Source organism: Lynx canadensis, chromosome A1 (assembly GCF_007474595.2).
Source record: "Lynx canadensis isolate LIC74 chromosome A1, mLynCan4.pri.v2, whole genome shotgun sequence".
Lineage (NCBI taxonomy): Eukaryota > Metazoa > Chordata > Mammalia > Carnivora > Felidae > Lynx > Lynx canadensis.
In genome coordinates, this window is record NC_044303.2 from 137,160,698 (window position 1) to 137,180,816 (window position 20,119).

The following is a 20,119-nucleotide window of genomic DNA, read 5'->3' on the forward strand; positions in this document are numbered from 1 at the left end:
ATCCCTATTCCCACTTGCCAGCAAGCACTAATTTACTTTTTGCCTCGGTGGATTTGCCTTTTCTGAGTATTTTGGATAATGGAATCATACCATATTCTGTATGGCTTATTTCACTCAGCATAATGTCTTCAAGAGTCATCATATTGTAGCATGTATCAGTTTTTCATTTCTTTTTTATGGCTAAATACTATCCTACTGCATGGATGTACCACATTTTGTTTATCCATTCATCAGTTGATGGACGTTGGGTTGCTTCTACTTTTTGGCTCTCATTATGTAGACTATTTCTTTCTTTTTTTTTTTTTTTAAGATTATTTATTTATTTGACAGAGAGAGAGAGAATAAGCAGGGAGGAGCAGAGAGAGAGGGAGAGAGAGAATCCCAAGCAGGCTCCACACTGTCAGCACAGAGCCCCATGTGGGGCTCGAACTCACAAACTGAGATCATCACCTGAGTCGAGATCTAGAGTTGGATGCTTAACCAACTGAGCCACCCAGGTGCTCCTGTGTAGACTGTTTTCATCCCACTTCCACTGGCTCCAGATCAGCAGGACCTGTTTGACGGTCCATCAAGGCACAAGGTTGAGGCACATAGCAGGGTAGTAGTCTCTCTGTGACTAACAGAATCAGGAAGTAAAGACAACTTGAAATGGAAAAGGAAAAATGAGGACTTTCTTTAAGGAATTCAGGCTTGCTTGTAGAGCACATGGGGCTGGAACAGTTACTTCAGCCCATGTGTGTTTCCTTAATCAGAGCTTAGGGTTCTTGGGGGCCATGGGTCATATCCTGTTTACTTTTGTATCCCTCCCTTGGTGTCTAGCATGCTGCCTGGCAATTTGTGCTGAACTGAGCTGTGATCAGAACGAATACCTTGGTGCTTGGAGCAGCGTGTCTGCTGAAGGACAGGCTGGCTTCCTGCCACTTAAAGAACAGAGAGTTCTTTCGTGCAAACCACTTACGATTCTCTTTAAAAGATTCCCATTTGCTGCAGCCTTTTGTTTATGTTCAATGTCAGGGACCTTGCTGATCCCACTGGAGCTGGCATTTGGAGATGAGCTTTTGGTGTATGGCTTGGAAGGAAAGGGGTCCTGTAAGGGAGGGCCTGACTTGGGACCCTCATTGGGAACCTGTGCTTCCTGAAGCAGCAGTCAGGGGATCTGGACTATACTTGGTGACTCAACCTGTGAGATATCCCCAAGTCTCACAGGCTGTGTGCTGCTAGCAGACACAGCTGTGGAGGAAATGATTGCCAACTGTATAGACTGCTTTGAGAAAGGCAAGGAAACTAGGGGGAGAAAGTCAACTACCACGGCTGGCTTGGCCATCGCAAACATGGAAAATGGCATTCCTGGGCAAGCTGATGACCATAGTCGTTGGCTCTGTCCAGTTCCCTAGGGAAAATGAATGAGTTTCATTGGTAATAGATTTCAAGCCCTACCTGGGCCAGCCCTGTCCTGAAAGTGGGATGGTGGCGTTGGATATGGCTCACGTCTTGCTCCCTGTGCTTTGTTTCAGGTGCGCTTAATGATCACTGATGCTGCTCGACACAAGCTGCTCGTGCTGACAGGACAGTGCTTTGAAAATACCGGAGAGCTCATTCTCCAGTCCGGCTCTTTCTCCTTCCAGAATTTCATAGAGATTTTCACCGATCAAGAGGTGGGCTCCTGTCTAGAAATATCTAAGCTTTACAGTTGTTTGGTTACAGTTGTAGCCTTAGGCTCCACTTTGAAAGCACTGGGTGGAGCTGGGAGAAGGGGAGGGAATGTCTCACCTTTCAAATAAGTAAAACTGCATGATATGACATATGACAGTTCTGTGACTCATCACCAAAAGAATTTAGAGCACCCATCTATAATGGATTGGTACCATTCTTAATGTGCTGGAGATACCAGTGGAGGGGGTTTAGATGGCAAAAATGATGGAGAAAACTGGAATGACAGAGCCAAAAAGAAAACCCAGGTTTCGTCTTCTCTGAGAGACTACTCCAAAGATCTCTTGGACTTTTGGTAGGATTTAACTGCCCTGATCTCTTTTCAAATTTGTATTTACTTTTCCTGGTCTAATTATTTCTGATTGGTCTTACTCTTCATGCCTGGTCCCAATGTTTGAACAGCCCAACAAAGGCAGGGCTCAAGAAAGGAAGGCAAGTAGGAAAATGGGGCATATCCATGCCCCAAGAAAAAGATGGTTAAGGTCGCTGGACTAAACCTGGGCATTAATATTTCAAATAAATAAATCTTATTCGGTGATGATACAGGTGAGGTGTTAAATACTATAGGACATTAGTGGTATCTGGTAAAATCAGATTGAAGAGTTTAATTTGGTTATTTCTGCTGGAGAATTTATTTTGGCTGGGAAAATTCTCTTTCCAAAAAAACTGCCTCTTTCACTTTGTTTCTTTGTTTATAGTAGTTAGACACTTCAGGGCCACCAGCTTAGCAGGTTGGGACCTGTCCATAGTGGATGACAGGTTTCAACATGGAGGGGTTGAGGGATGTGTGCACGGAAGGAGTCTCTGTGTCCATTTGAAACCATCTTCCTGAGAACTTCCTGAGATGCTGGCCCCTCTATCTCCCGCGTGTTGCAAAGGGCCATCTGTCTTTCTGCATTTAAGCTTCTTTAACCCTAGGGTTCACAGAGAGGTCCCTGTGTACCTGTCATCGCCGGCAAGAGCGGTAAATAAACCTCCCGGCTTTGTTTGGCTTGCCCGGAGGCTTTGTGAAAGCTCTGGCCAGGTGACATAACAGTGTTTCACTCTCCCCCCACTGGGGGAATAAAAAACTGTGAAAAGGAACATTTCACTTAACATTTAAAGCCCTGGCTTTCAGAAGGTGTGATGTCAGCTGGGTTCTGAGGCAGACAGCCCTGGCTCCCCACAGCAAGAAGGGGCCCCAGGGTACACTCATGGCCCCTTTACCTTACCATCTTTACCACTTGAAAATGAAGGCTTTTGCCCCATCTTTCTCCAGAGCTTGTTATCTGTCCACCTCTAAGGCTACTAGAGTTTAGCCTGCATGATTGGAAATCGCTGGACTAGACCAATGGTCACCATGATTGCCTACTATGGCCTTGGAAAAAGGGTTTGAGTTCAGAATGAGTCAGTAACAAAGTGACCGTGAAGGTCACTGGTGTTTAGTTTTGTTACATTTATCCAGTCCTTGATAGATACTAGTCACTCCACAGAAACCAGAAACACCATTTAGGAAAAACAAAAAAAAAAACTGCAGTTTTTTAAGAATAAGAATAGCTAAAAATAAATGGACTGAAAAATATAATTATCAGTACATTTTGAGCTTCAGGTTTTGGGATTCTTAGTCATTGGAAGTCAACTACAAAACCAGAACTTACAGATAGAACAGTCATCTGGCTGACCCATTCCTCCCTGAAATCCGAGGATGTGAAATCACATCTCCTGGGACATTTTTCAGTCTGTCTCTTAGTGAGTTTTTCCTTATTTGTCTCACTGTATCTTCAAGGAAGGAATGTGCTCCCTTTTCCACCTGGTGATGTCTCTGACACCCTTCACCAACACTGCCAGTTTTTTTTTTTTTTCTTTCAGAATAATTATTTTCAGATCTGCACACTGTTCTTCATAAAAGAAGATAGTAAAAGTTTCTTACATTCTCTGGTCACTCTCAACCAAACCTGGTGGCAGGATGAGATGGATATGGGAGAAATTCAGGAGTTGTCTTGGTCATGTTTCAGTGCCTTGGCATTATGAGACAATTGGATACATGAGTTGTGGGCTCAAGGAACTCAGCTGAGCTGGAGATATGTGTAAGCCATCAGCATATTATAAACCAGATGAAGTGATCTAGAGACAGAAGCATATTAGAAGAGAAAGGGGCTCTAGTCTAGCATTTAGAGGTCATGGCCAAGGAGAAGGAGCCAGCCATTTCAGTTGGCTTGTTCATTTGGTTTTAGTCTAATTTCTGTAAAATGCCATGACTCATACTGGACACTGTACTACAAGGGTCACTAACCGGATTAGGATTGTGTGTCAGTGATTTCTGTAGTTTTCAATGTAATCATCTTTTAAGTCTGAAAGTAACTTTTGACTGTCAACATCCTAATCAAATGTCAGTGGGGAGGGAATGCAGGCTTTAAGGAGTGCTGTCATTTACATAAATTGGGGGCTCCCCTTAAGAAAAAGAAAACAAAATTATCAATACACAGTTAAGTACGGGGCTTTGGGAGGGGACCATGTCAGTAAGAAGCCTTGAAGTTTAAGCTTCTTTAGCTTTATGATCAATCCATTTTACTGTCAGCTAAAATCCCTGAGTCTTTTTCATGAGTGTTGTTGTTAAGTCGCATTTTCCAATCCTGTACTTCATGCAGCTGGTTTATTGGACCCTGCATTTATCCCTTTAGAATGCCATCCTGTTAGAGTTGACTTAGCCATCATCATCCCAATGTCAAGGGCTTTTGTAAATGTTTTAGTTCTGCCATCCCACATTTTACTATGCCTCCTATTTGCAGGCCACCTACAGATTTGATAAGCATGTCTTCACCATTTTTATCCATGTCAGTGCTCACCAGGACATAGATGAGCCCTAGGGCAGCCCATCATAGACCTCTGTCCAGGTTGACACTAAGCAGCAGGATTTATGACTGACTTCAAATCCATCTAATTCTGCTATCACACTGTTCAGAGATGTTATTAAACGTCTTGCTAAAACCCAGAGATACATTGTCCACTGTATTTCCTCATTAGCCAAGCAAGTAACTTAATCACAAAAGGAAATGTAGTTAGAGTAGGTCTCGTGGTTTAGAAATTCAAGTCTTACTTCATTATCTGCAATAAAGCCATTTATTTCCTATATCTTCCTTCCTCTTCCAGTATGCCTGCATTTAATTAGAAAAATTAGTTAACAAAAAAGACTGTCTTTGCCCCAGTATTTCTTCCAGTCATGTCTCTCATCTCTATTTGTGGGAACAAGGGAAGGGTAGTGTGCTTGAGAAGCATTAGCAGGCTCACATCACTTCCAAAGCAGCCACTCCCGGAGGATAGTACATATTGAATTGGCCAAGTTCAGTGCAGTTTAACAAACATCTATGGAGCTGATGGTGTATGAGGGAAACACAGATCATGATACAGAGTTACGAGGATGTGTTTCCTTCTGTTCGGGAGCTTTTACTATAATGGGCTACACTACCTACTATGATGATAATTTCCAAACTCTTTTAGAGGAAGACTGTTTCAGAGTCCCAAGATTTACTCACAAGTTTCCTTGCCGCCGCTAACACTGTTGGCTCCTTGCGGTTCTCCTCTATGAGTTGCATAAGCATTGAGTGAGTAGACACTCTTAAGACTTAGTCTTTGTCCTGAGGCTCTCACTCCAGCATGCCTGTTGGTATGCAGGTCTGGAAGCTGGCTTGGGAATGGGAGGAGGCAGGGGCTGTTTCTGCTGTGTAGCTCCAGGACTGTGGCAGTTTTTCCTCCTAATCCATCTGTCTCCTTCACGACGGCCTCTCTGTAGCCCTGGCCTCTGCATCCCTAGCTCTTCATGCCTGGTATGCTGCTGCTTCTCCAGAGGGACCAGATTTTCCCTTTCTGAAACGAAACCTGTCCAGTGCTGACTTTTTTTCCTGCTTTCCCTTGTATTCCATACTTTTCACCAGGCTCTCTACGGTTTTTCAATACCCTTGACTTCCTCAAAATTCTGTGCAAACTTGCTTTCTTTTGGGGTCACATCTTCTTTGTTTCATAGGAACTTCCCAGCCGGAAGTGAAAAGATGGAAAGTAGGGAGGTATTCCTCAAGTCTTTCTACCTTCTCCTTGAACTTTGTGATTAAAAACCCTCTAAGCTCGTACCCTTAGCTACCATACCCCTCAGAGGGAAATTTCAAAAACTGAAATGAACTAAACTTAATTTTAAAATCTCACTATTAAAGACTCAGCAGTTTGAGTTTTCCTAGATTTCTCACGTAAAATGTATTATAAAGCATGAAGAGTTTGTATGTACTTTACGTGAAAATGAGGATTGAGAGAACCCTATTTTGGCTCTAGTAATGGTGATGAGGGTCTAAGCTAATTATTGGATGACAAACCCTATTTGGTGCTCATGTTTGCTTTGGTCAGCAGATAATTTGAGTGAAAGCTCCCCCAGATGTGCTTTTTTTTTTTCTTTTTTTTCAGTTTTCTTGCCTTCCAAAATAGTTGATATTTGAAATTGTTAAGTCAGAGGTAAACAGCAAAGTCAAAGGCTTCTTCTTCTTCTTCTTCTTTTTTTTTAATAATTTATTGTCAAGTTAGCTAACATACGGTGTAGTCTTGGCTTCAAGAGTAAATTCCCATGTACTTACATCAACACCCAGTTTTCATACCAACAAGTGCCCTCCTCAATGACCATCACCCATTTTCCCTGCACCTCTACCCCCACCCCCATCAACCCTCAGTTTATTTTCTGTATTTAAGAGTCTCTTTTTTTTTTTTAAAGGATATTTATTTATTTTTGAGAGAGAATGAGAGAGAGAGAGAGAGAGAGAGAGAGAAGGGGAGGGGCAGAGAGAGGGGGGGAGATTGGATCCAAAGTAGGCAGGCTCTTTGCTCACCGCACAGAGCCCAACATGGGGCTTGAACCCACAAACCGTGAGATCATGACCGGAATCGAAATCAAGAGTTAGACGCCTAACCGACTGAGCCACCCAGGTGCCCCTTTATTTAAGAGTCTCTTATGGTTTGCCTCCCTCTCTGTAACTTATTTTTCCTTCCCTATGGTCTTCTGTTAAGTTTCTCAAATTCCATGCATGAGTGAAAACACGATATCTATCTTTCTCTGATTGACTTATTTCACTTAGCATAATACACTGTAGTTCCATCCATGTTGTTGCAAATGGCAAGATTTCATTCTTTTTGATTACTGAATAATATTTCATTGTATATATATATATATATATATATATATATATACACCACATCTTCTTTATCCATTCATCAGCTGGTAGACATTTGGGCTCTTCCCATAATTTGGCTATTGTTGACAGTGCTACTATAAACAGTGGAGTACATATACCCATATAAATCAGCACTTTTGTATCCTTGGGATAAATACCTGGTAGTGCAATTGCTGGGTCATAGAATAGTTCTACTTTTAATTTTTTGAGGAACCTCCATGCTGTTTTCCAGAGTGGCTGTACCAGCTTGCATTCCCACCAACAATGCAAAAGAGATCCTCTTTCTCCGCATCCTCGCTAACATCTGTTGTTGCCTGAGTTGTTAATGTTAGCCATTCTGACAGGTGTGTGGTGGTATCTCATTGTGGTTTTGATTTGTATTTTCCTGATGATGAAACATGTTGAGCATCTTTTCATGTGTCTGTGAGCGATCTGGATGTCTTCTTTGGAGAAGTGTCTATTCATGTCTTTTGCCCTTCTCTTCACTGGATTATTTGTTTTAGGGGTGTTGAGTTTGATAAGTTTTTTTTTTTTTTAATTTTTAATGTTTATTTTTGAGAGAGAGACAGAATGCAAGTGGGGGAGGGGCAGAGAGAGGGAGACACAGAATCCAAACAGCCCTAGGCTCTGAGCTGTCAGCACAGAGCCTGACACGTGGCTTGAACCCACAAACTGTGAGATCACAATCGGAGCTCAAGTCGGACTCTCAACCGACTGTGCCACCCCAGTGCCCTGATAAATTCTTTATAGATTTTGGATACTAACCCTTTATCTGATATTTCATTTGCAAATATTTTCTCCCATTCCCATTGTGATCTGAAAATATGTGTGGTATGATCTCAATCCTTTTATATTTTTTGAGGGCTGTTTTGTGACCCAGTATGTGATCTATTTTGGAGAATGTTCCAAGTGCACTTGAGAAGAGTGTGTATTCTGCTGCTTTTGGATGAAAAGTTCTGAATATATCTGTTAGGTCCATCTGGTCCATTGTGTCATTCAGAGCCATTGTTTCCTTACTGATTTTCTGCCTAGATGATCTGTCCATTGCTATAAGTGGAGCATTAAAGTCTCCTACAATCACAGTATTGTTATCTATACACTTATTTATGTTTGTGATTAACTGATTTATATATTTGAGTGCCTCCACATTGGGGGCATAAACATTTATAATTATTAGATCTTCTTAATGGATAGAGCCCTTATTTATGAAATAATGCCCTTGTTCATCTCTTGTTACAGTCCTTGTTTTAAAATCTAGTTTGTCTGATAGAAATATGGCTACTCCAGCTTCCTTTTGACATCCAGTAGCATGATAGATCATTCTCCATACCCTCACTTTCAATCTGCAGGTGTCCTCAGGTCTAAAATGAGTTTCTTATAGGCAGCATATAGATGGATCCTGTTTTGTTTTGTTTTGTCTTTATCCATTCTAATACCCTATGTTTTTTGATTGGGGCATTTAGTCCATTTACATTTAGAGTGATTATTGAAAGATGTGGATCTAGTGTCATTGTGTTACCTGTAGGTTTTGTGCTTGTGGTGAGGTCTCTGGTCCTTTGTAGTCTTTGTTGCTTTCTACTCACAGAGTCCCCCTTTAGGATCTCCTGCAGGGTTGGTTTAGTGGTCATGAACTCCTTTAATTTTTGTCTGGGAAAGCCTTTATCTCTCCTATTCTGAATGACAGCCTTGCTGGATAAAGGATTCTTAGTTGCCTATTTTTCCTATTCAGCATGTTGAATATTTCCTGCCATGCCTTTCTGGCCTGCCAAGTTTCAGTGGACAGGTCTGCTACTACCCTTATGTGTCTACCCTTGAGTTAAGGCCCGTTTGTCCCTAGCTGCTTTCAGAATTCTCTCTTTATCTTTGTATTTTGCCAGCTTCACTATGATTTGTCTTGGTGTTAGCCTGTTCTTGCTGATTTTCAATAGAGTTCTCTATGCCTCCTGGACTTGGATGTCCTTTTCCTTTCCTGGATTAGGGAAGTTCTCAGCTATAATTTGTTCACCTAAACCTTCTGCCCCTTTCTCTCTCTTCTTCTGGAACTCCTGTGATAAGGATATTATTTTGTTTCATTGAATCACTTAGGTCTCTAATTCTCCCCTTGTGGTCTAGTAATTTCCTTTCCCTCTTTTCTCTGCCTCATCATTTTACATAATTTTATCTTCTGTATCACCTATTCTCTCATCTGCTTCTTCCATCCTTGCTGTAACTGCATCTAGTTTATTTTGCATCTCATTTATAGCATTTCTTAATTCATTGTGATTATTTCTTAGGTCCTTGATCTCTGCAGCAAGAGATTCTCTGCTGCCTTCTATGCTTTAGTCTTATGACTATTATTCTAAATTCATGTTTAGATATGTTGTTTATATCTGTTTTGAGCAATTCTCTGGCTATCACTTCTTCCTGGAATTTCTTTTGAGGAGAATTCTTCTGTTTCATCATTTTGGCTAGTTTTCTGTCCTTTGTGTGTTTTAATAGCTTGTTATGTGTCCTGCACCTGTGAGTACTACTACATTAAAATGGGGTCATACACTGTCCAGGGCCTGGCACTTCAGGAAGTGTTTTTTGAATACGTTATGTGCTCTCTGTTGTTGTGACTCGGGTTGCTTTATCTCCCTACTCATAGTGGTGGATTGTTTGGACCTTCCATCAGGTGTGCTTTGATTTGTGCCTAGAAAAAGTAAAAAAGGGCGGAGGGTTGGGGAAGCCTACCCCATACAAAGAGAGGAATGAAAGGAGCGGAAAAAGAAAAAAAAAATAAAAAAAAAAAGACCAGGCACAGAATCAAAGAAACTCTAAGGCTTAATCCAGAAAGAGAGAGAGAAAGAGAGAAAAATAAAGAAGGAGACACATAAAAGGTATCAACAGAACAGAGTAAAAATGCCTGATTAAACAACCAGAACAGAAAAAGAAAGAAAAAGAAAAGACCTATTTATATATAGGAGGAATTTACTAAAAGTCAAATCAGAAATTATGAGCCTGATTCCAAAGTGGGGGGTGGGGGGAGGAAGAGGAGGGTATAAAGAAAGGAAAGAAAAAGTGAAGAAAGAAAACAAACCCATCAGCCTAACATACAACACTGCAGGACAGTTGTCTGTTGGTGTCTTGGAACCTGTGGCTATGCTGGTCTGGAGGAGGGGCCCGCGGGCTTGCTCAGTGTCAATCCCACTCCGGTAGATATGCAGTTACCAGGCACGGAGGGGCGGGGTTTGGTGTAGGCGGGTCTGCCTCCATTGGGGACCGCTGTCCCCGTTCCCTGAAGCCCACCGAGTTGGTGACAGGGAGGGAAATGGCAACACCCCAGTCTCTCCTTCCCGGACCAGTGTCTCAAACCACGCTGTTCAGGCAACCTTCCCAGAGCAGCACAGGTGGCTGGCTTGCCCCTGCTGCATAATCTCCCAGTCTCCTGCGCCTCCAAGGTGCTCAGCTGGGATTCTAACCCCGATGTCTTAAAGGATCCTGCACCACACGGACCTGGTTCTTGGGGTAGTGCCACTCCGCCCAGCTGACAAAGGGCCTCTTGGCTGATACCTGAAGGGTCTTTTATCGTTGGGGGCGGGGAGCAATACACCTACTTCCCACCATACTCAAGGGAGGAGACTGTTCTCTCCCAGGGCACCCTTGAGATCATTACTGAGCCCTGGGGCCTGCTCCTCTTCCCCCACCCAGGTGCGTGCATTCCGCAGCAGCTCCCGTGCAGAGAAAGTCACGCACCCCTGAAAACTCCGATCTTTAGCTCCTAAGGCTGTTTTTAAAGTAGAAACTGGCACACTCCATATTTCTCGTTCTCCAGTGCGTGTTCTGAAGAGGTTTTTCTCCTGTCCAAACAAATACCACACTTCCACAGCCTCTCTCTCTTCCTTTTGTCTCTCCACAGAAGGGGTTCCCCAACTCCGTGCCTAGGCTTCTAATTTTCTCTCTCCCGCTTCACAAACACGCACCTCTGTCCCACCAAGCTGTCTCTTTCCTCCTGTGGAGATTTTTCTGTCACTCCGCAACCTCTATTCCTGGCTGTTCCAAGTGTTCTGGCCTCAATACAGCTGTGTTTGAGAACAAGGGAAATTCCGGTCTCCCTACTTGTCTGCCATCTTAACTCCTCTCCCAAAGGCTTCTTATTTTGCTATCTTGTGACCCTTCACATAAAATGTAGGACAGATACACTAACAAAACAAAAATGGCCATTTTACTGTAATCTAATGTAGGAAAATTCAGAGTCTATACATGATCCCTCTACAAATACACATACGAGTAGCCACACTAGGAGGTTGTGTGAGACAGAGGACACCACTCTAAGACCGGAAGGCAAGAGTTCAGACCTGCTGGCTTGGGGATGCCGGGGCCAAGTACAGTCTTTGCGTTACCCTTTCATAGTTTAACATCAAAGACACAGAGCTCTTTTCACTTGAAACTCTGGGCTGATTTATGAGCTTTGCTGTAAGTGATAGAAGAGTGCAGTTTATAACATGATTCTTCCTCACTATTTACTAAGCCAAGACCATGAAACATATGGCTGTCATATGGAGTGAGAAAGAGAATAGCATTTTTATTAAACTGACATTCTCTGTTTTTATTCCAATTTACTCTTCTACATTCCCATCCTATGGTAGTAAACAATGCATTGTGATCTTAGCCACTCATATCCAGTTTGCCCTGAGAAGAGCAGGAGTTGTGAGGGAGTAGAATGTCTCACCTTTGAATTTAAACATGAGCAGACGGATATAATTATCCAATTGCTTTAATCTTCGTGATTTCAATCAAAGTATTTGTATTTGCAGAGAATCTACTGGGTGGACCACTCATGTTTTAAAGATGCTAGAATCAGTAATTTTTTGTTGTCATGTGCAGTCTAGAACTATCTGTCTCCAATGGGAGGAAAATCACATCAAACTTTTCTCTTTTGTATCTACCAAATTCTAAAAGTAGTCAACAAGTGCACTAGATCTAAATTCCTTTAGTGTGTCAGTAAGGCCTCTTTGCCGAGCCCAATGGAATAAAAGAAAACACTTTATATAAGTGGTGAAATGATTCACATAGGCTTCCCTGTGATTGTTTAAAGGGCATTTTTGCATGGCAGGTACCTGGGAATGAGATCCAAAGTATTTCATAACTGCTGTGGCACAGGCACGATTATTCAGATGGTCACTGGTCCTAGAACTGGAGCAGAGGTCTGGAGTTCCCCTCCTGGGCAAGAACAGATGCCATAGGAGTCCCAGAGGAGGTGCTGGTGGTGAGGAGGGGTGGTTGAGGCAGAAGGGAGTGGTAGGAGGGGACAGTACAGAGGCTATTCACCTACCAGAATGGAAATATTTCTGCATTTACCCAACTAGCATCTCTGAAATCAGCCCTGTGCACACCCAATGATCCTGTAATACTTAGTAATGGATGGAGGTGATGGATCAGTGATGACAGTCACTTAAAACTTTTCTTTCTTCCTTTATTACTATTTTTTTAAATCCCAGATTGGGGAATTACTGAGTACCACCCATCCTGCCAACAAAGCCAGCTTAACCCTGTTCTGTCCTGAAGAAGGGGACTGGAAGAACTCCAATCTTGACAGACACAATCTCCAAGACTTCATCAATATTAAACTCAACTCAGCTTCTATATTGCCAGAAATGGAAGGACTTTCCGAGTTTACTGAGTATCTCTCAGAATCAGTGGAAGTCCCATCTCCCTTTGATATCCTAGAACCTCCCACATCGGGTGGATTTCTAAAGCTCTCCAAGCCTTGTTGTTACATTTTTCCAGGAGGGAGGGGCGATTCTGCATTGTTTGCCGTGAATGGATTCAATATGCTCATCAATGGAGGATCGGAAAGGAAATCCTGCTTTTGGAAGCTCATCCGACACTTGGACAGAGTGGACTCCATCCTACTCACCCACATTGGGGATGACAATTTGCCTGGAATAAACAGCATGCTACAGCGGAAAATTGCAGAGCTCGAGGAAGAACAGTCCCAGGGCTCCACCACAAATAGTGACTGGATGAAAAACCTCATCTCCCCTGACTTGGGAGTTGTATTTCTCAATGTACCTGAAAATCTGAAAAACCCAGAGCCAAACATCAAGATGAAGAGAAGCATAGAAGAAGCTTGCTTCACTCTCCAGTACCTAAATAAATTGTCCATGAAACCAGAACCTCTCTTCAGAAGTGTAGGCAATACCATCGATCCTGTCATTCTTTTCCAAAAAATGGGAGTTGGTAAACTTGAGATGTATGTGCTCAACCCAGTTAAGAACAGCAAGGAAATGCTGTATTTTATGCAGCAGTGGACTGGCACCAACAAAGACAAGGCTGAACTAATCCTGCCTAATGGTCAAGAAATAGATATCCCAATTTCCTACTTAACTTCAGTCTCCTCTTTGATCGTGTGGCATCCGGCAAACCCCGCAGAGAAAATCATTCGAGTCCTGTTTCCCGGCAATAGCACCCAATACAATATCCTGGAAGGACTGGAAAAGCTCAAACATTTAGACTTTCTGAAACAGCCACTGGCCACCCAGAAGGACCTAACCGGCCAGGTGGCCGCCCCAGCTGTGAAACAAGTAAAACTGAAACAGAGAGCCGATAGCCGAGAAAGTCTGAAGCCAGCCGCAAAACCACTTCCTAGCAAATCTGTGCGAAAGGAGTCTAAAGAAGAAACCCCTGATGTCACAAAAGCTAATCATGTGGAAAAGCTGCCCAAAGTTGAAAGCAAAGAAAAGGTAACAGTGAAAAAAGACAAGCCAGTAAAAACAGAGACCAAACCTGTAGTGACTGAAAAGGAGGTGCCGAGCAAAGAAGAGCTGCCTCCGGTGAAAGCTGAGGTGGCCGAAAAGCAAGCCACAGATGTCAAACCCAAAGTCTCTAAGGAGAAGACAGTAAAAAAGGAAACCAAGGCAAAATCTGAGGAAAAGAAAGAGGAGAAAGAAAAGCCAAAGAAAGAAGTGGCTAAAAAGGAGGACAAAACACCCATTAAGAAGGAAGAAAAACCAAAAAAGGAAGAGGTGAAAAAGGAAGTGAAAAAAGAAATCAAAAAAGAAGAGAAGAAAGAACCCAAGAAAGAGGTTAAGAAGGAAACCCCACTGAAGGAAGCCAAGAAGGAGGTGAAGAAGGAAGAAAAGAAGGAAATTAAAAAGGAAGAAAAGGAACCCAAAAAAGAAATTAAGAAACTTCCTAAAGACGCAAAGAAACCATCTACTCCTCTATCTGAAGCAAAAAAACCAGCTGCATTAAAACCAAAAGTGCCCAAGAAGGAAGAGCCTGTCAAAAAAGATTCTGTTGCTGCTGGGAAGCCAAAGGAGAAGGGGAAGATTAAAGTCGTTAAGAAGGAAGGCAAGACACCAGAGGCCGCAGCTGCAGCCATTGGCTCTGTGGCCGCTGTGGCGGCTGTGGCGGCAGCAGCTGGAATGGCAAGTGCTGGCCCTGCCAAAGAACTCGAGGCCGAGAGGTCCCTTATGTCATCCCCTGAGGATCTGACTAAGGACTTTGAAGAGTTAAAGGCTGAAGAGGTCGATGTAGCAAAAGACATCAAGCCTCAGCTGGAGCTGATCGAAGATGAGGAGAAACTGAAGGAAACTGAACCAGTCGAAGCCTACGTCCTCCAGAAAGAGACGGAAGTCATCAAAGGCCCTGCCGAATCTCCCGATGAGGGGATCACCACCACTGAAGGGGAGGGTGAATGTGAACAAACCCCTGAGGAACTGGAGCCGGTGGAGAAACAGGGGGTAGACGACATTGAAAAATTTGAAGATGAAGGAACAGGTTTTGAAGAATCCTCAGAGACTGGAGACTATGAAGAGAAGGCAGAAACTGAGGAGGCTGAGGAGCCAGAAGAGGACGTTGAAGAGACTGTGTGCGTGAGCACCTCCAAGCACAGCCTCATGGAGGAGGAGGAAAGCGCAAAGGCTGAGGCAGATGTGCACATCAAGGAGAAGAGGGAGTCTCTGGCCAGTGGAGATGACCGAGCAGAAGAAGACATGGATGAGGTGGTGGAGAAGGGAGAAGCTGAACAATCTGAGGAGGAGGGCGATGAGGAGGACAGAGCTGAGGATGCCAGAGAGGAAGAATATGAGCCCGAAAAAGCCGAAGCTGAAGATTACGTCATGGCCGTGGTTGACAAGGCTGCAGAGGCTAGCGGTGTCGAGGATCAGTATGGATTCCTCACCACATCAATCAAGCAACCAGGAGCCCAGTCTCCTGCCCAAGAACCTGCATCTTCAATTCACGATGAGACTTTACCTGGAGGCTCAGAAAGTGAGGCCACCGCATCTGATGAGGAGAATCGAGAAGACCAGCCTGAAGAATTCACTGCCACCTCTGGCTACACTCAGTCTACCATTGAGATATCCAGTGAGCCCACCCCAATGGATGAGATGTCTACTCCTCGTGACGTGATGAGTGATGAGATCAACAATGAAGAGACAGAGTCCCCATCTCAAGAATTTGTAAACATCACCAAATACGAGTCTTCACTGTATTCTCAGGAATACTGCAAACCTGCTGTTACATCACTCAATGGATTATCTGAAGGATCAAAAACAGATGCCACAGATGGGAAGGACTACAACGCTTCAGCCTCCACCATCTCACCACCGTCATCCATGGAGGAAGACAAATTTAGCAGATCTGTTCTACGTGACGCTTACTACAATGAAGAGAAAGACATGAAAGCCAGTGCCACGTTGGTGATCAAAGACACCATCTCAGCAGTTTCAGATGAAAAACTTAGCCCACCCAAGAGCCCATCCCTGAGTCCATCTCCTCCATCACCCATAGAAAAGACCCCCCTGGGTGAACGCAGTGTGAACTTTTCTCTGACGCCCAATGAGATTCAAGTCTCAGCGGAGGCAGAAGCAGTCCCAGTGTCTCCTGAGGTGACCCAAGAAGTAGTTGAAGAACATTGTGCTAGTCCTGAGGATAAGACCCTGGAAGTGGTGTCTCCATCTCAGTCTGTAACTGGCAGTGCTGGCCACACACCTTACTACCAGTCGCCCACTGAAGAGAAATCTAGTCACCTCCCCACAGAAGTAACTGAAAAACCACCAGCAGTTCCAGTGAGTTTTGAATTCAGTGATGCCAAAGATGAGAATGAAAGGGCTTCCATAAGCCCCATGGATGAACCTGTGCCTGACTCGGAATCTCCTATTGAAAAAGTTTTGTCTCCTTTACGGAGCCCTCCCCTAATTGGATCCGAATCTGCATATGAAAGTTTTCTAAGTGCTGATGACAAGACTTCTGGTAGAGGTACTGAAAGCCCCTTTGAAGGAAAGGATGGAAAACAAGGCTTTCCAGATGAAATAAGTCCCATCTCTGACATGACTTCTACTGGTCTTTCACAAGACAAACCAGAAGAGAAAAGCACAGACTTTATACCAATAAAGGAAGACTTTGGTCAAGAAAAGAAACCTGACGATGTTGAAGCCATGAGTTCTCAATCTGGATTGGCTTTAGATGAAAGAAAATTAGGAGATGTTTCTCCTACACAAATAGATGTCAGTCAGTTTGGGTCTTTTAAAGAAGACACTAAGATGTCCATTTCAGAAGGCACTGTCTCAGACAAGTCAGCTACTCCTGTTGATGAGGGTGTAGCAGAAGACACATACTCTCACATGGAGGGTGTGGCCTCAGTATCCACAGCTTCTGTGGCTACGAGCTCATTTCCAGAGCCAACAACAGATGACGTGTCTCCTTCTCTGCATGCTGAGGTTGGCTCTCCACATTCTACAGAAGTCGATGACTCCCTTTCTGTGTCTGTTGTGCAAACGCCTACCACTTTCCAGGAAACAGAAATGTCTCCATCTAAAGAAGAATGTCCAAGACCAATGTCAATTTCTCCACCAGATTTCTCCCCTAAAACAGCCAAATCCAGGACACCAGTCCAAGACCACAGATCTGAACAGTCCTCAATGTCTATTGAATTTGGCCAAGAATCCCCTGAGCACTCGCTCGCTATGGACTTTAGTCGACAGTCTCCAGATCACCCTACAGTGGGTGCAAGTATGCTTCACATCACTGAAAATGGGCCAACTGAAGTGGATTACAGTCCTGACATGCAGGACTCTAGTTTATCACACAAGATACCACCAATGGAGGAGCCGTCCTACACCCAAGACAATGATCTTTCTGAGCTCATCTCAGTGTCTCAGGTTGAGGCCTCCCCATCCACCTCTTCAGCACATACCCCCTCTCAGATAGCTTCTCCTCTCCAAGAAGACACTCTATCTGACGTCGTTCCTCCCAGAGATATATCCTTATATGCCTCTCTCACCTCAGAAAAAGTGCAAAGTCTAGAAGGAGAGAAGCTGTCACCAAAATCTGATATCTCTCCACTCACCCCAAGAGAGTCCTCTCCTTTATATTCACCTAGCTTTTCAGATTCTACCTCTGCCGTCAAAGAGACCATAGCAGCTTGCCCCACTTCCTCTCCTCCACCGACGGATGCAGCATCCGCAGAGCCCTATGGCTTCCGTGCCTCGATGTTATTTGATACGGTGCAACACCAGCTGGCCTTGAACAGAGATTTGACCACATCTGGCATGGAGAAGGACATTGGAGGGAAGACACCTGGTGACTTCAGCTATGCCTATCAAAAGCCTGAGAAAACAACCAGGTCCCCAGATGAAGAGGGTTATGAGTATGAGTCTTATGAGAAAACCACCCGGACCCCAGATGTGAGTGGCTATTACTATGAGAAGACAGACAGTACCACAAAATCCCCATGTGACAGCAGCTACTCATATGAGACCATTGAGAAAACCGCCAAGACCCCGGAAGATGGTGGTTATGCCTATGAAGTCACTGAGGAGACCACACGGACCCCTGAAGAGGGTGAATACAGCTACGAGGCAAGTGAGAAGACCATGAGGACCCCTGAAGTGAGTGGTTACAGCTATGAAAAGACCGAGAGGTCTTCTAGAAGGCTCCTGGATGATATCAGCAATGGCTATGATGACTCCGAAGATGGCGGCCACACGCTTGGGGATTCCAGCTACTCTTACGAGACCACTGAGAAAATCGCCAGTTTCCCTGAGTCTGAAAGTTATTCCTACGAGACATCGACGGCAACTACACGAGCCCCTGATACTTCCACCTATGATTATGAAGCCGTAGAGAAAATCACTAGAACCCCACAAGCATCTACGTATTCCTACGAGACTTCAGAGCAGTGCTACACCGTAGAAAAGAAGTCTCCCTCAGAGGCACGCCAGGATGTTGATTTATGCCTTGTGTCCTCCTGTGAATACAAGCATCCCAAGACAGAACTCTCACCCTCCTTCATTAATCCCAATCCTCTCGAGTGGTTTGCCAGTGAAGAGCCAACTGAAGAGGCTGAGAAGCCTCTCACCCAATCAGGGGGAGCCCCACCACCTCCAGGAGGAAAGCCACAGGGGCGACAGTGTGATGAAACCCCTCCCACCTCAGTCAGCGAGTCAGCTCCATCCCAGACCGATTCTGATGTCCCCCCGGAGACTGAAGAGTGCCCTTCCATCACAGCTGATGCAAATATCGACTCTGAAGATGAATCAGAAACTATCCCCACAGACAAAACTGTCACATACAAACACATGGACCCACCTCCGGCTCCCATGCAGGACCGCAGCCCTTCTCCACGCCACCCTGACGTGTCCATGATGGACCCGGAGGCCTTGGCCATTGAGCAGAACCTGGGCAAAGCTCTGAAGAAAGACCTGAAAGAGAAGACCAAAACCAAAAAACCAGGCACAAAGACCAAGTCATCTTCACCTGTCAAAAAGGGTGATGGGAAGTCTAAGCCTTCTGCAGCTTCACCAAAACCAGGGGGCTTGAAAGAATCCTCAGATAAAGTATCCAGAGTGGCTTCTCCTAAGAAGAAGGAATCTGTGGAAAAAGCAACAAAAACCACTACCACTCCGGAGGTCAAAGCTGCACGCGGGGAAGAGAAAGACAAGGACACCAAGAATGCCGCCAACGCCTCCACATCCAAATCGGTAAAGACTGCAACTGCAGGTAGGTGGAAGGGTGCCAGTGTCCTGATACGGTCCACAGCTGTTCCGCCTTGACTGGAGTCTTTGAGTTGCCATGTAACTTGGTACTGGGAAGGGGAGAGGGTACATCTCTCCCTTCCCTTTTACTATTGTCTTCTGCCAAAAGGTGTGGATCTCAGCCCAACGTGGCTGCAGGCTTGAGGGTAGTGCAGCATATTGCCCAGAGCGGCTCTGATTCGCCAGGTAACCACTGTCTGGGTTTGCTCCGTCCTGCAATACAGTGACCACAGCCTTGTTCTAAATCTTCAGAACCAAGGACATGTGTTTTGAAACTCCTCTGGAAGCCTGTGCTGGCACAGGCCTCAGAGTCAAGCTAAGGTGACACAGGCCAGGAGCTCCCAAAAGCCTAGGGAGAGCCAGAGTGCCAAGCCAAGCCTGGTATGACCGGTGTGGGCCCAAGATTTAGATTTAATTTTTTCATAAAGAATTTTTTTTCAGTGAAGTTATAACATTTTTAAAATAAAAGTTGTAACACTTAAAATTAAAAATTGGAAAATTTTTAATTAAAAAATCACCATTTTAGACCTACATCCACATTAAAAGCAGTGCTATTTTCTTATTGGCCAGGGAACATCCTAATTTCAGCTGGTCAGTACCCAGTACAAATTGAGAGAAGAGCATCAAAGTCTCTTCTTATCCCCCTCTAACACCACAGTCTCACTCATAGAGAGTCAGAATTCTGTTCCAGGTTGAAATTCAGTTGGCAGGAGGAGATATCCCTGACTTCTGATCATTCCTGTTGGTAACAGTTCCCTTATTCATCAAGTTCTCAGTGATGACCTGGGTCTTCGATGGCCCAGCTTCATTTTGTTGCTTCAAACCAATCATAGGGTTTTGCATTAATACATTTTATTTCCTTTATGTAGTTATTCAGGGATTTTAGACCTCTATTCACAAAGTAATAAAATTGACCTAGACATGTAAAGCAAAAAATGACTTAAATAACATTTATTCATTTATTAGGGAAAAATCTGATAGCTGAACTGTGGGACTCTCAAATTCAGTACATTTTAAGAAGTATCACTTACAGTTGCCAAGTTTTGCTTTAAGCAACGTGGGGGATCAATTTCAAGCTTGACCTCTCATCAGTTTTCCTCTTTGTACATGCATGCAGAAAACAAACTGAGTTTGTTCATGCTCAGAATTAATGGAAAACCACCAGGTAATTAACCTCTTGGTCTGAAAGAGTTGGCACCTGACCTGTACTTAGGGGAACAC

The 20,119-nt window shown here is 44.1% G+C and overlaps 1 protein-coding gene across 2 annotated transcripts in view; it reads left to right on the forward strand.

Annotated features, from left to right (window-relative positions):
• MAP1B (microtubule associated protein 1B) overlaps positions 1 to 20,119 on the forward strand; it is a 96,985-nt gene that overhangs the window by 72,993 nt on the left and 3,873 nt on the right. For both annotated transcript variants that reach the window (XM_030322679.1, XM_030322687.1), the window contains 2 exons: positions 1,515 to 1,655; positions 12,356 to 18,863. In XM_030322679.1, coding sequence (XP_030178539.1) covers positions 1,515 to 1,655; positions 12,356 to 18,863 — 6,649 coding nt within the window. The remainder of the gene's footprint in view (positions 1 to 1,514; positions 1,656 to 12,355; positions 18,864 to 20,119) is intronic.